This window comes from Emys orbicularis, chromosome 3 (assembly GCF_028017835.1).
Source record: "Emys orbicularis isolate rEmyOrb1 chromosome 3, rEmyOrb1.hap1, whole genome shotgun sequence".
NCBI classification, from domain to species: Eukaryota; Metazoa; Chordata; order Testudines; family Emydidae; genus Emys; species Emys orbicularis.
Genome location: NC_088685.1, coordinates 106,569,688 through 106,585,612, shown reverse-complemented (window position 1 = coordinate 106,585,612; position 15,925 = coordinate 106,569,688). Strand labels below are relative to the sequence as shown.

General features: G+C 41.6%; 1 protein-coding gene across 1 annotated transcript in view; it reads right to left on the bottom strand.

Moving 5' to 3' along the window:
• Positions 1–275: 275 nt before the first annotated feature.
• PDE7B (phosphodiesterase 7B) overlaps positions 276–15,925 on the bottom strand; it is a 113,929-nt gene continuing 98,279 nt past the window's right edge. Inside the window, exons 8-12 of the mRNA XM_065401825.1 lie at positions 12,106–12,197; positions 10,825–10,969; positions 5,234–5,330; positions 3,812–3,892; positions 276–493 (exon numbers count right to left, since the gene is read on the bottom strand). Coding sequence (XP_065257897.1) covers positions 276–493; positions 3,812–3,892; positions 5,234–5,330; positions 10,825–10,969; positions 12,106–12,197 — 633 coding nt within the window. The remainder of the gene's footprint in view (positions 494–3,811; positions 3,893–5,233; positions 5,331–10,824; positions 10,970–12,105; positions 12,198–15,925) is intronic.

The window sequence follows — 15,925 nt, the reverse complement described above, 5'->3', positions numbered from 1 at the left end:
AGTTCCTTATTCAAGCAGTTAATGATCAGAAGTGATGAATGGCTTCAGATATATGTAGAAGGATAAGGAAGAGGAGGGAGTGAATTCAAAGGAGCTCAGATTTGAAACTCAGAAGTAGGGAGGGTTTATTCATGAGGACCCTTATAACTTCTGCTTCCCTTTTTCTTCCCTTTCCACATTGTTGATGACGGCCTCGCAGTTCCTGACGATTTGGCTTACTGTTGTGACTAACAAAGACGATGCAGCAGTACTATAAGGAAGAGTCAAAACTGGCACTATGGGATGTCGCCTTCATTTAAAGTCTGCTCTTCATTTTCAGTCACTTGACCTGAGTGGTCATTGCTCCGGCTACTGCTGTGTTGCTTGTGGAGCAAACTCCTCCACTTGGCCTTGTTCCTCCTGAGATGGCTTAGCATATTTTCGGATAGGGGAGTGTCTCCTGTAAACCTGGCCCATTCCTCAAAGAGCGGCTCTACGATGTAGGTCATGAAACCTGGGGAAACACAAGACAAGACATGTAAGGAGCAGTATCATTCACAAATGCCTTTTCCTGCAGTTTGGGTCGTTAAAGTGCAGTGAACAAAGTCACAGAACCCCAGAGACAAGTAACAAATAAGCCTCTAACTCACACCCTTAAACTGATGGTTATGGAATATGTATCCTCTAGGACCATTGCAAAGTCAGATTGGCTGGCTCTGTCTGTATAATAATTGAAACCTGTATAAGACAGCACCCTTTTCAGGTAACCTCCTGTCCTGAAATCTCTCTAAAATATTCTCTCACTTACTGTGTACAATTCTACTCTACCTATATTAGACTTTTTTTAAGCAGCTGATTTTTATCCTTCCCTTGAATGGTTGCTCAAGATAGGTTTCATTGTATGTGTGTCTGTATATACCATGTGAATCATGACTCTTATGGTCTACTTCTGAGCTGTACATTAATGGAGTTATTTACAAAGCTTAGTCCAAGTGCAAATCCCTGAGTCAAAAATGAACTTATGCTCTTATTTGGAAAGAGCTGCAGCAGCACAATTAATGTTTTGGGTTTTGGTTCTGTTTAGTCAGAGGCTATGGGTTCTTGTAACATAAACTGGATTAAAAGGTCACAGAATGGCCCTTTTGTGTATGGCAGTGTGCATGCCAGGATAGTGGGCTAGAGCTGTATGTTGGTCTATAACATGGAAATGATCTAGTATCTCTGAATGTTGGGAAGGTACTGTCTCATTTTTAGAACCTGTGGATAGAGGGAGGGATTTTATCATCCACATCACTTTTCACCCTGCAGCAGCTATGGTAGCAAAAGTGTGCACAGGCACAGTGAATATTTTAATTACATCTCTAACTGAGGAGGATTTAATACTTTTTTATATGACCAAAATCACTTTTGATGGAAGAGAAAACAAATGAAGGCCATGACTGCAGTTTGATCTCAAAAGCAGGCTGTTAAACTAAAGTTCTGCTTTCAGTTTCTCCTGAAGCTATTGATTGCACTGGTTGTGTAATAATGCAGCATAGGAGATGTTTATAAATTTGCACTGCTGACTGGGAGACCCACTGCAGATTAAAAGAATTTTGTAAATAAATGAACCAACACAATGCAAGCATAATGCATCATAAAATGTGCTCTGTTCATCAGACATATTTAGTTTACTTTTACAAAATGGAACATTTACTACAATTCAGAAGTATAACACATATCACCAATCAAGTCTTAATATTCTAATGAGACCACGCTATAGCACTTTCCTGTTCAATCTTAGCTGAGAAACAAGGTGAAACAACCATATTGTGTGAAGTAGTGCTGATCAGAGATGTTTTGCTGTATTTTAAAAAGATATCAATATATCTTTTTTGTTTTTTTATTATATTTACTCATTTTCACAGTAAGTGGCATTCTGGAATATTAATTTATATATAATTCAGTAAACTATGTATATACGTATACTTTTGAGTTCTTTGCTTATATATTTCTGCCAATACTGTATTACTTCCCTCATTTATCTTCACAAACTTAATCTGAGAAGAAATCGGAGTCTCTTAAAAAAAGGCTCTAATTTTCACTGAAATAAGAAAAATAAAGGTAGTTAGCACCTGGCCCAAAACAGCTTCAGACATTTATTACTCCTCATAACACAGACATGAATAGTTATGGTTATCCTTGCCTTACAAGTAGGGAAACTGAGGCCCAAGAAGGTCAAAGGTCAGAAAAGGAGAGTGTCAAATCTAGAATTAGAACCTGGGTTTTCTGACTCCTGGTTCCTTGCTTTCTGGCATCTGGTGGCTTTCTCAGAGGTTTGCGTCTCACACATATGGTAAGAGAGAACCACCGTAAGGAAAAAGTGAAGCAATGTTTTGGACAAGCAAACCTATTTGCCTGAATGTTGCTATTGATATATAATCCCAATCTCACGAAGGTAATAACTCCTGATATGTACATTGGGAAAGGGCTGGTACAATTAAAATCATTGCTGTGTGTCAGTGCCTGCTGGAACCAATGGTGCTATTAGGTGTATGGTCTGAACCCAACCATGTGAAGAGCTGAATGTCCCTTGGTTTTTCTAGTATTGCATTATTTAGCCACTGCTAACATAATTATTTGTATTCCCTATGTGAATCTCACAGTCTCGAAAGGTCTGTTTCAATTTCACTCTTTGTGAAATCTGTTACTAATGCTGCTGCTCCGTAGGAAAAGATTATTCTAAAGCAATGTTTCATATCAGCTAAGATGAACTTGATCTCAGTGGTGGAGTGAATCAGAATTGCCCAACTCAAAGCAATTACAAAGGGAGATTCAAAACCATCAGTTATTTACTATCATGTTTTTCAACTTGTTTCCAGCTCATGTGTTTCATGGCTTGGAGTAGGGGAGAGGGAGCAAACAAAATGTAAAGAACACAATTCTTCAATGGCGAATGTTTGGCACAGTATCTGAAAGGTTACACAACTGCTCAGTCATGCACATTGTCTGAAACGAGGTGCATTTTGAAAACACTGAGTAAAAATAAACCATTGGGCTGTTTGGGTGGTCTACAAAGAGTGCACTGGAGCCTGAGCTTAACCTTCAGCCCACTTTCTGGGATGGGAGGGCTGTGGAGGCAGCAAATTCAGTTCTTGTGGCAGAGGGAAAGCCTGTGCCACTTTGGATGGATCCGCTCCTGTTCCCCTGCTGCTCAGTGCACTCTAGCCTGCTAGTCTTGGCAGACCATGGTTGGTTGCAGTGTGAGAACTTGGAGGAAGAAGGAAAGGAGGAAAATCAGGACTCTAGAGAACTCATGGAAAACAATGAATGATTCATTCAGAGTCCTTTGGAAACCATTTTCCACTGGCTCGCTAACTAGATTACATGCCCATTGCAGCATGAGTACTGCATTATGGAGTATTTAGTGGGGATTTTTGTGGGAGGTCGGAATGGGAAGCAGGGTTTGAGTTAGTTTAACTGGGAGGCACTAAATAGGTAAAAGGTTTCATGAAACCCTTTACTTCACTCAGGACTATCACAGCAAACAAGTGGCATATTCCACTAAGTGGGATAATGCTGCAGCTGCCTGAACTTCTCTTTGAGGACCATTCATCCTTGCGTGCTGCCACTGTCACTCCTTTGCTTGTTTACATTACGGCTGCACTCAGCCTTGCTCTTGGTTTATCTGGCCTGCTTGGCAAATTGGTTTTATTTTCATCCAATGTTACTCCTGGGGTTATTGAAGTTTTTGGTATAAAACTACACATCTATCTTCTGCTTAGCTTGTGTTGCACTTTCAGGGTGGAGGGGGGGGAGGAGAAAGAGACAAAAGAATGAAAGTTAAGCTCACCAATTTGTATACTAGGTATGGAGTCCTTCTGCTGATTACAAAGAGGGCTTATTTCCAATTCAAATTTTTGTTCCAGATCACCTACCAAAAAGAAAGGAGAACAACATTTTTGCCACTTGGCAATATTGAATATGATCTGTTATTCCTTATAATATGGATGGAACAGCAAATCCTAGGAGAATTAACCCTTACATTTCATCTCCATTTGATGCCCTGATGGACATCACCGTTTTAAAGATAGACTGCAAGTCTCAACATGATCATACAATGGTTCCACATAGAAATCTGAGGCAGGGCCTGTTATACATGCCTAAACAAATAAAACCAACAATTTAAGATGTCACAGGAAATGACTGTAAGCAGGATGATCCTCTGGTTCATAGAAATCAGAGTGGAATGTATCTCAATCCATGACCTGCCGAGACAGCTGTACTCTCTGGGACAACACAGCTAAGAAAACCCAGGATGAAGTATATGAGAGTTCGAAATGCTAGCAGTGGTATAAGCACTAGTGTGGATTGGGCTTGAGCGTTTTTACCACCATGTGACTACTCTGGTGTGAAACTGCCTATAAAGGCCAGCTATTGCTCACAACCATGCTCAGTTCTGGTTTAAATTTGTAGTGTGGACATGAAATGTCAATAAATTCAGTACGCCAGAGCACTACGCTTGCTCTTCTACCATCTTCATCCCTTCCTTTAGGCTCTGTTAATACTACTAAGAAAAGATTTAACAGTGATTAAATTCCACTACATCCTCACTGAGTTGTAGCACAATCTGGCCTGGCCTGTGCAGATGGAGCCAAATGGTATGTCGTTACCATGTTAAAAACCATGTTTAGCTTTGCTCTTAGTAGGGGTTAGAAAATGTTTACAGTTAGGCCCCCTAGATTGCATTAGAACTTGGCTTAGTGGTGAGCAAGTTCAGACTGTGTCTGGTTTCCCTGCAACTGTAAGTAGAGGAGAAGGAAAAAGCAAATGTAACACTCTAAGGGTAGGAACTGTAGTTATATTTTGGAAAGCAAAGGAAAACAAGTGATGGCTGTGTAATTTCTGAGCAGTACATACCCATGGGAGTTTCAGCTCAGAGTGGATAACAATGACCAGAGATTTTGTACAGTTAATTAAAGGTTCAAGGCACAGCAGAACCACCCTCACTGACACCGTCTTACAGGGGCAATCAGATCAAAGAAATACCCGCTTCTCTTCTATTTCATTTCCTCCTCTTGCCCCTCATTACCAACCACATGCAAAATAAGGCCACATTTCTGCTCATCATCATATTTTTTGGGAGATTTCAGAGGGGAATTGGGTAGTTGATTGCAGAGCAAACGCCACTTGAGATTAGCCAATTTCTCTCTTATCACATTAAGTGCCTTAAAGAACAAAGTAAAAGGAGAATTCAGTATGTCAGAGGGCTGACCTTGCCGGTAGAATTCCTCACAGACCCTTTCACTCCACTGCTTGCTCATCTGCCAGAGCCGGCAAGGATTGCAAATGTCAGCACACTTCAGCGCGATCTGAAAGTAAAGGAGGAGAGTGGTGGTGGGGAGAAGAAATGATTAGCTAGCAATCGTTCAGTAGTGAATTTATTGCACTCTGAGGTGCCGTGAAACTGCTGGGCCCTGCAAGCGTGCTGCCAAGATGGATTCAAGAGTACATTATAGAAACTGAGCCCTGCCCAAATGTGCCGCTTCAGGAAACAGCACTTATTCAAGCCTGTAACAAAACCTTCATTCAGAGCCCCATTTCATAGTAGCGAGAACGAGAGAAGCACCACATTCCAAGTGTGCACAGCCTCTTGGATATGACTGGTGGTGGGCAAGCCAACAAAAGCTTCAGGCTGACTCCTGCTGACTGCCTGCCTTGGCATCCATCAATGAGGACAAGGAAATGAAGAGCCAAGCCAGTGTGAAACTATTTGGGCATCACTTCTTTATGGTGTCAGTGAGTGACCTTACATATCACTTTGATTATGCTTGGGTTTAATATGTGTATACAGTCAGCTCAGAGGGGTCAGCTGTGTTTTTGTTTACTGAGCTAAGCATAGGACCTTGTGGTTTGCCCCTGACTTGTTTTTACCTTGCTAACAGTTGAAAGTGCTTTGCTGAGGTAGAGCTGGGGTAGGACTGGCAAGGGAAGGAATTATAATCAAGTAGCTGCTGCTTCTTCAGAAGAGTAAGATATGCAATAATCTGCCTGTCTTGCCTCCTTGAAACAAAATGTCTTCTGTGTGCTTTCTTCCTGGACAAAGTACATCTAGTTGATGGGTTTATTATTAGACTTAATGACAGATAGGGCAAAATGCTGGTGCAGATGCCAAAGGCATAGGGATCGCAGATTTCACCTATGGTAAAGGTCATTACCTCTGTCGGAGAAAAACTGAGTTTTTACTCTTTTGATTGGGTGCAGCAAGTTAGAAGCTTTATTTACTTTTACAGTGTGCAGAGGGAGAGAGCCAAGCAGGTTTTTTTTCCTGATACCTAATTACAACAAGCATTTATATTTTTTATAACAAAAATAATGAGGGACAGCTGTATCTTGTTATACATATGTCATTTTGGTATTTTACTTTAATTGTTTTGACTTCTACCGACAGGCAATATTTTCTATACCTTATTTATTTAAGGTTTTCTACACCTTATCTATACAAGGTCATAGGTCACAATAACTCCTCACACAGTACTATTTTACTCGCCTTTTACATTTCTTGCTTCTACAAATTTTGCGTTATTAGGCCTACAGTTAGCCTGACTCTTGCTAACAAACTGTCATGCATTGCAGTTCTTTTTTGACAGTTCCCTTTTCTGCTTCCACAACCCCCCCTTTTGTACTTTTAGTACAACAAACATTTTTAAACTTTTATTTGCATTAAGTTTTGGACTTCTGATTTTATATTAGGTGTTTTTAATTTAGCGGTTCTGATTGGATGTAATGACAATGCATGATTAGCATGAACATGAAAGGTATTACTATTATTACGTATTTTACAACAACAATAACATAATTTTAAGCTAATTAATAACAATACAAGCAATAACATTTTTATAGCAAAACTATAATGGGGTTGTTGTACAGCCTTAGTTACAAAGCACAATACATCATACTTAGTACATAAAATGGATACTTTATAAGCAGTTTGAAAGGCATACTTTTTAACTTGATATATATTTTGAAGCATGTGAATTTGCCCTTGTATTTTAGAGATTTTCTGAATCTCTGGTAACAGTGAGAACAAATTTTGAAATTTATTAGGTACTAAACTAGTCTAATTAAAGGGTATTTGGAACCTAAGGGCTACTTGAAAAGCTCTGTCTGCAGGCCAGTAAATAATATGATTGCCTGCAGTGGTAGTGAGATTAAAATGTATGTTTTGTAATGTGGTGTCATTAACATACACACAGCTATTATTAGCTTGAAAAAGTAAGTGTCCTGTTAGTGTAGTTTTTTGTCTACTACTTTTTTAGCAAACGTAGTCATAAACCGTGACAACTTTTTTTGGCTTCAGTTTACGGTTACACTGAAGCTGTGGGGGTTTTAATGGCCACAATGTTTATAGACTACCTAACCCCATTTAAATGTCAGGTGTAATTTTAGGAGCACTGTCATTAGAGCCTGACAATACTTAAGCATTGTGTCATTTATTAAATGAATGTCCATTTGAGCTAGGGTCAGTGGGGGCGCAGTTGGCAGTCGCATCGGGCGCCCTGTCAGAGTTTTTTTCTTACTTTTAGGTTTAACTAATTGGGGATAAAGAGGAGCAGAAGGAATTACTGGAGCAGAAGGAATTACTGGAGCAGAAAGACTGTTTGATGCTTTACATTTAAGTTGTAAATTATATACTTGGTGTTTTAACTTTTTTTGGGAGTCCTTTAGACTCCGCACTCGAGACTCGTGGAGTCTCTTTGTAGCTTTCTTTTACCAACAGACAAATTGCGCCCACTGCTTATTAGAGGCTTTTGGTGAAGTTAGGGTTTTTTTGAGATATTTAAGTTTATTTAAATTGAAGGTACCTTCTAGTGGGCATTGTTTAGATGGATTTTCACGCGTGTAAAGATTTCAACTATTTAAATACCTGCAGGTTGATGGACCATAATGTACGTACATAAAATAAGCTGGGGTACCTTTAGGGGGTGAGAGGGAATCCTTAGACTGTCCCCCACCCATTTTTTAATTACACACACAGGGAGGAGGATGCTCTGTCCGCGCTAGCGGCTAATAAACTAAGGATTTCTTCCTACAGGGTATTTACACAGGAGTGACTAACGAGGGTAACCATGACTTTCTACACCTCCCTTCAGCAAAGAGCGTCGGCTAATTTCAGAGAGACGGCGCCGCTTACTTTGTTGCATCCAGTGAGATGGTCAGACTGTCAGTGGCTCACACGGAGTGGAAAAGGGAAGGGAAGATGGGTTCACACACTCCTAGACCCAGGCAGCCTTCTTGCCGGACGATGCCAGGCCGAGTTAGCGTACCGTGGGTCGGATTTCCTAAAAGATCCTCTAGTTACCGGGCTTGCGTTAGAGTAGTTTTGGTCACGAGCCAAAAGACTTCGCAGAGTACTTTGGGCGTCTTTCGGTAACACTCAATTTACTTAATTTACACTTTACACAGCACCACACATTTACCAAGGCCTTCTTCAGGTACTATTCCAAGTACCTTAGGTACTATTCCTAAGTACCTCGATGCATTACCTGAGGCGGTAAACAACTCCTTTGTTCGGACTATGAGGCGGTAAAAACTCCTCCTGCTGAGGCAGTAAAAACCCCTTAACACAGGTGCAAACCTATGCACCTTGCATATGCATACAGGGGGCGGCAAACACTTTTCCTACGCCGCTCAGCATCTGACCTTGCTGCACAGTCAATAAGTTCGGATGGCGTGAGCCCAACAGGGACAGACGGCTCCACGGACAGTCCTCCTCCGACACCCCAATAGAGATTTTAAAAGGTCTTTTACCTCTATTGTGGCGCCATGGGGTTTGAAGGGGAACGATTTGTAGTAACTGCCGGTGCCTTTGAGGGCGTTGCCATCCCGGACGAGCCCCCAAATTGTCGGAGAAAAACTGAGTTTTCACTCTTTTGATTGGGTGCAGCAAGTTAGAAGCTTTATTCACTCTCACAGTGTGCAGAGGGAGAGAGCCAAGCAGGTCTCTCTCCCTGATACCTAATTACAACAAGCATTTATATTTTTCATTACAAAAATAATGAGGGACAGCTGTATCTTGTTATACATATGTCATTTTGGTATTTTACTTTAATTGTTTTGACTTCTACCGACAGGCAATATTTTCTATACCTTATTTATTTAAGGTTTTCTACACCTTATCTATACAAGGTCATAGGTCACAATAACTCCTCACACAGTACTATTTTACTCGCCTTTTACATTTCTTGCTTCTACAAATTTTGCGTTATTAGGCCTACAGTTAGCCTAACTCTTGCTAACAAACTGTCATGCATTGCAGTTCTTTTTTGACAGTTCCCTTTTCTGCTTCCACACCTCCTTTCTAGAAAATAAATGGAGGTGGAGAAAGGGTGCAACTTACTTGGTAGGCACCGTGGACTCTAGTTATTTAGACATGGGACTAGAAATCAAGAGACCTGCATTCTAATTCTGGCTGGACACTAACTAGCTTTGTGACCATAAGAAAATCACTTATGTTCTCTGAGCCTCAGTTTCCTCATCTGTAAAATGGGTATAAAGAAGTAAACTACTAAAGTATGTTTTATAAGTAATATTGAGGCCAGTCAGTTTAATCCAAGAGACCTTGAGGAAGTGGTAGCACCCTCCCCCAATTCACAAGTATGAATTTTCACAGGAAAGAACAGTTGTTTTTCATGTTTTCCCCACTGGAACCAATGCTGCATTTTGCACCATCAATTTGCCTGATCTGTTGTGAAGCATGATTACAAACCCATTGCCTAAATGTAGTGGTCCATGAAGAAACCAGGCCTAAGACATTTTGTTCAAGGAGGCAAGATAGGCAAACTAGTTCATATATTACTCTTCTGAAGGAGTAGTTACCTGAATATCATTCCTTCCCTCACCCGACCCCAGCAGTACCTCAGCAAAGCATTTTAAGCTGGCAGCAATTAGAGTTTGTTTTTAATTGATGATAATTACTTGAGGTGTTTTGTATGATAAAAGCTATTTAGGAGCTATTTAAGAGCAGGCAGCTTCGTGTGGTGCTATTTCTACAGAAAAAATGCAGCGTAAGGCTAACTTTAGGTTAATAGTGAAGGTGATGTAATGGGTGGAAATTTGTTCTGAAGATACCATTAACTACTGCAGTATAGCTGGAAGAAGCAATTTGAGTCCATTTGATTTTAAATTAGATTTGGTTCTTTCATTATCTGGGGAAGAACTGCCACGGCAGTGGTTTCCTCCATGCAGATGGAGATTAGGAGCATCAACGAAGTGACCACTGCTCGGGCACCTACTGCCAACTCCTCTGTGAAAAAGCATTGTCAGTGGCTGGAGTAAGAGGCTGAGCTTCCTACCTTCTGCTGAAGTAGCAGTTGCCATGACAGGCAGGAGCACCGCCAGCTTTTTTGCCGCCCTAGACGGCGGAAGGTCCCGCACCTGAAATGCCACCCCCGACAGAGGTAGCGGAAGGTCCAGCCCCCAAAATACCACCGACGACCGGGGCGGCTGAAGATCCGGCCGCCGCGGTTGCCGCCCCCCAAATGTTAGCGCCCTAGGTGACCACCTAGGTCGCCTAATGGGTTGCGCCGGCCCTGATGACAGGGGAAATAGTCAAGGGGAGAGAGACGTGGCAAGAGACAAAGTGGCCTGCAACTCAAGAGGTGAATAATAGTTGATCCTTTGCCGCATCTGCTATATTCGGATTATAACGTAACACCTGGTATATTGGGAAGTACTGGAGGTAAGTTTTTGCTTGCTTTGAAACATGTTAGGTGACAGCAGCAAAGCAATTAAGATGGCGGGTAAAGGGTACCCTGAGGCTGAGCTAACATACATACACTGTTCCTTTAAGGGAAAAAAAAGTACCTGCAGCATAAAATGTCTGTCTGGTGCATCCTCCAATCTCAGATCCTTATTTTCGAGGTGAGCTTTCAACCGGGTCAAAAACTCATTCTGTCTATTGATGTCTGTTGCCAAGATGAGGGAGCCCAGCTGCTGTTCGATATCCTGGCTGTAGGCAAGAAAAATGAGCCCTTTTGAATATGGGATTGTTGAACATCAATGGTTTTAAACCACTTCATAGTCTGCCTCCTTCTGAGTATTATGTGATGACTCCAGCTAGCAGACGGATTCCACTTCATTGTTCTCCATTGGGATAGCTTGCAGGAGACCAGCAGTTTAGCTGGCAATGGGATGTATGTGGAATAGGCAGTGTGGCAGAATAATCATGTTGGTGTAAATTGCCCAGGGAGCTTCCATAAAGTATTGTGAAGAATGCAAACTAAACAGCAGGATGTGTTATTGGGTGAACACGAAAGGCATCTAGAAGAATTAATGTCATAGGGTTTTAGATTGGCAGCCACACAAACGCCAAGGCATTGTACATTATTTCTTTAAAGAAGGACTGAGAAGAAGGGGATTGGATGATTTAGGAAATTACTAATGGGATAGAAAGCCTGTCCTTTCTATATAATCTGTTTGTATTCTTCCCAAATCACCAGTGATTAAAACGTAACACTGGAGAGCTGCTTGGTGGTTCGTGTGAAAAATGTGTCTCCATACATTTCCCAAGGATCAATACTGTGCACACGTACACACAAACAACTGCAGGAAAAACCAACACACTACGGTCAGCTCTGCCTACATTCAGTCTCTGTTCTTTCTGCTGACTTTGCTATCTCCCTCTGCTCAGAGACAGTCAGATTTGAAGCACATTCTTCTGGTAGTGTGGGAGACACCTAGGGCATATCGACACTAGCGATGTCTTCTATTTCCCACCATTGTGAATACTAACGCTGAGCAGGTTTAATTGATATGGTGTAAAAAAAACAACAACCCACAATGGGTGGCCATCGGTGCCTTCTCAGCATTGGGACTGCTAACAATGCTAATATTGGTGCAGCTGAGCAAGTATTAGCAACAGTAACAAACTTTTAGGTAATATTCCTAGTGAAGCCCCAGCCCAGGTGCATCCCACGCTACCAGGCCAATGTGCTTTACATCACCTTCAGGAGCGGGTGAGACACTAGCTCAGCCTACAATCAGCCTTTGGCCTCTCTGCTTATGGTTTTTAATCAAGCAATGAAATAGGCCATTGGTTTGTTCTCCATGGAATTTATCAGCATGTTTCACATGGGTGGCACTTACGTCATTTCCTTTGGTAGATGGGCAAGGAGCCTTGATTCTCGAAGCATGCCTATTGTTGATCTCCAGTGATGATTTTCTAACACAGAGACATTCTGAGGAGGAAGGAGGTAAGGAAATAAAAAGACATAGATAGATTTCTTACATTTAACAGAGATGCGTAAGATTTGCCAGACCTTATAAGTGATCCATCTAATCAGGTTTCCTGCCGCTACCAGTGGACAACACCTGATACTGCAGCCAAAGACCCCAAATCCCATGAAGTGCCTAGCTAACTTAAATGCTATAGGTATGCCAAACATCAGGCAATCAGGTCATGCCAGGATTCAGAGGTCTTCCTACTGCTGAGTACCTCAAACACACTATTATTTTTGAGACCTCGGCATGCACTAAGGGAACTTTAAAAAATTCACAACACCATTTGTTTATTAAATAGTTGCAAAGAAACAAATAGTACAGATGAGCCGTTAAATTCATTTTTCACAGTGTTTTAGTAACATCATAAGTGATGTATCTGTCCCTTCTATTTTTGTTCAGTTTCCATCTTTTCTCTTCTCTTTCTCCCCTGCTCTCTTGTTTCTCTCTCTTTTTCACTCCAGAATATGCCTCCCTTTCCTATTTCTTTGCCTCTCTATGCCCATCATGCTATGCTGCACCTATTAGCCTGCTCTGCTTAGAATTTGCTCTTTTTCCTAGTATCTTGTTCTGCTCAGACCATCCTCACATCTTTTCCTCCCCACATGTTCAATTAAACGAAAAAGCAACAAAATTTAGAACTGATAAAAGGAAATACTTTCTTTTGCAACACAAATTAGGCTGTGGAACTCATTGTCACAAGATATCACTCAGGCCAAAAGCTGAGCAGATTTAAAAAAAGAATGGGAAAATATACATGGATAGCATACAGATCCAGAGATGCTAAAGGTAAGATTAAAACACACCCAGAAAAGTTTTGGATGAGATATAAGGCCTCATATTTCAGGACATGAACTAGTTTTTAATTACTGAGGATTAGGAAAATAGCTTTCCTTGTGGACAAGTTATTGCCTATTACAGCTTATTGCACCTTCTTCTAAAGTATTGGGTACCGGCTACCGTGAGAGACAAGATATGAGGCCCATAGGTCTGATACAGGATAGCAGTTCCTTTGCAAATGGAACCTCAACGTGAAATTGACAAGATACCTTGTCAGCATCACTTTTCTCTGTTCCCAGGTGAGGCTGAGACTCAAAATGAAACTGTCAAAAGAGCCAGTCAATTTCATATTGAGGTTCCACTCACACGTGGAGTTGGAGCAGTTGGAAGGAAAAAGGCAAAAGTGAGAGCCCACAGGGCTTTGCATTCCACTTGCTGGGCTTACCATAGCTGTAGCCCCTCCTCCCAACCAGCTTGTGCCACATATCTTGAAGTTTAATTGCCCTGATTAATACAGTTTGCATCATTCAGAGCTTCTACGAAAATACGACATGCAAAATAATACATAACAGCAAACTGACTACACTACGCCATCTGAGGTTAATACTGGTGTCAGACAAGGATCTCTTGTGTAACCCATGATCCTTTTACTGGTAGTAGATTGGGTAATGAGAGGGACCACAGAACAACCAAGGGGCATACAATGGACTTTCACAAAGAAGTTAGAAGACCTTGAGATATCTATAATGACTCCCAAGTCTTTTTCCTCTGAGGAGCTCATGGATTTGGGGAGTATGGCTTTTAATGCAAATTTCAGATTACTTTTGACACTGTATATTACTGTTTATTTAGCCAAATTAAATGTTATCCATGCTCTTGCTGCCCAATTACCTAATGTATTTAAATATATCAGGACTGTCTCTTATAGTCCTATAGCTTTGACTACCCAAAATAATTGAGTCTAAGCAGGAATTTTCACCTATGAAATTCTATGAGAAAGGCAGAGGACAGGTGTGATGGGAGCCTGTGCTGCTGAGCAGATGCGATGCAGTGTTTTGTACTAGTTGGAGTTTCCTAAGAGCTGAAAGCTTCATGCCCAGGTATATTGTGTTGCTGTAATCCAGCTAAGAGGTGACAAAGGAATTCTACTAAGACCGGATCTTCATTGGCCAGGATGGGATTTACTGTCTCTTAAAGTCCCTTCTGCAGGGCCGCTGTGGATGCCATTGCCTCCTGTGTGGCTCTCTGTGCCATGCCCTTTACCTCAGTGCAACAGAATCACATTGAATTTGCTCTGATTGGGGCCTTCTGTGGCTCTCACTTAGGCTTTGTCTACACTGCCAATGGAAAGACAAAACTTTTATCGTTCACAGGTGCTTAAAAAAGCCTCCCCCCGAAAGACAAAAGTTTTGCCACAGCAAGTGGCAGTGTAAATGGCTCGTTGTCGGCAGGAGCGCTCTCCTGTCGACAACGCGAACCCCACTTGTACGGGGTGGAAGTATTTTGCTGGCAAAAGTGCCGACAAACAGCATTTACACTGCCCGACTTTTAGCGACACGGCCGTACTAAAAGCTGTGTAGTATAGATAAAGCCGTAGACTGGAGGATTTAGTCCGCGGTAACATATGTTTGTTAATAACTCCGGTAATGACTTCTGGACCTCTCCACTATTAATCTGTCTCCATTCTGGGGAACAGTCAGTCACCATTATTACTTTGCTATTGCTTAACCAGTTTGGAATCTGCCCTAAGACTTTCCTCCATGCTTAGTTGTTTTCCCGCAGTCTCTCCAAGAATATACCTTCTTAAAAGCTTTTAGAAAATCTATCTAAATGATGCCCACTGGGTCACCTTCATCTATTACCTTTTACTTTTTAGAGGCACTCATTTCCCTTACAGAAGCCAGGTTGATTTTGACACGGTCTGGTAACACTGTCTATTACTATTATTATTTATTTGTATTACTATAATGCCTAGGAGCCCTAGTCATGGGCCAGAACCTCATTGTGAGAGGTGCTGTACAAACACAGAACAAAAAAGGTATTCCCTGCCTCAAACAGTTTACAGTCTAAGTCTAAGACCAGAGCCCAACAGATGGGTGGGTACAGACAGACCAGCTGGGGAGTACAGGGAAACAACGAGACAATGTTGTCTAAATAGACAAGACAGACACAGGATGGGGGAATGGTGAAAACAAACAACCAGTGTGAACAATGTGATGGCAACAAAGATCATGTTAGTGCCATGATTTTGTTTGTTTTTGTTTTTTGGGAGGGTTTAGTTAGGGGATCAGCTAAATAGAAAGAAAAGGGAAAAGTGTGGGAGGGATGGGGCAGGGGAGGAGAGCATAGAAGGGGCAGGTATGGAGTAAAGCTGAAGTGAAGAGATTGCTCCAACCCTCCTGGCTCCTCCTCATGAACAGTCAATCAGCGCAGGGCAAAGAAAGTCAGAGAACATTCTGCAGTTTCAGATGGAGTGTCCAAAGGTCCCTGTTTTGTCTGCTTCTGGTCCTACTGGCTGGGATCTCTGGATGGCTGCTCTATATTAAATATATTACTTTATCCTTAGACTTTCAGTCAGCTTTCCTGGAGAGCACCAGATTGGTAATTCCTGGGATCTGCGGCTAGTGACTCAGTCAGTCATGGAAGGCTATGGTGAAATTAACACAATGCCCTTGGGGTCGTTTAGGTAAGAGAGAATTCAGACATCTTTTAGGGTGCATTTTTAAGCTGATGGTGAGAAATAAGGAGTCAGATGGAGATGAAGCATAACTGAGAGAAACTATTTGTTTATAGCTCCAGAGAGGTGGTTATGGGAATGTGTTTAGAGACCTGAAATTCTAAGAGCACACACTTCCTGGAAGGAAGCCTGGCATTCTAGCATGCAGGTCTCCTACAGAAAGCATTGGGA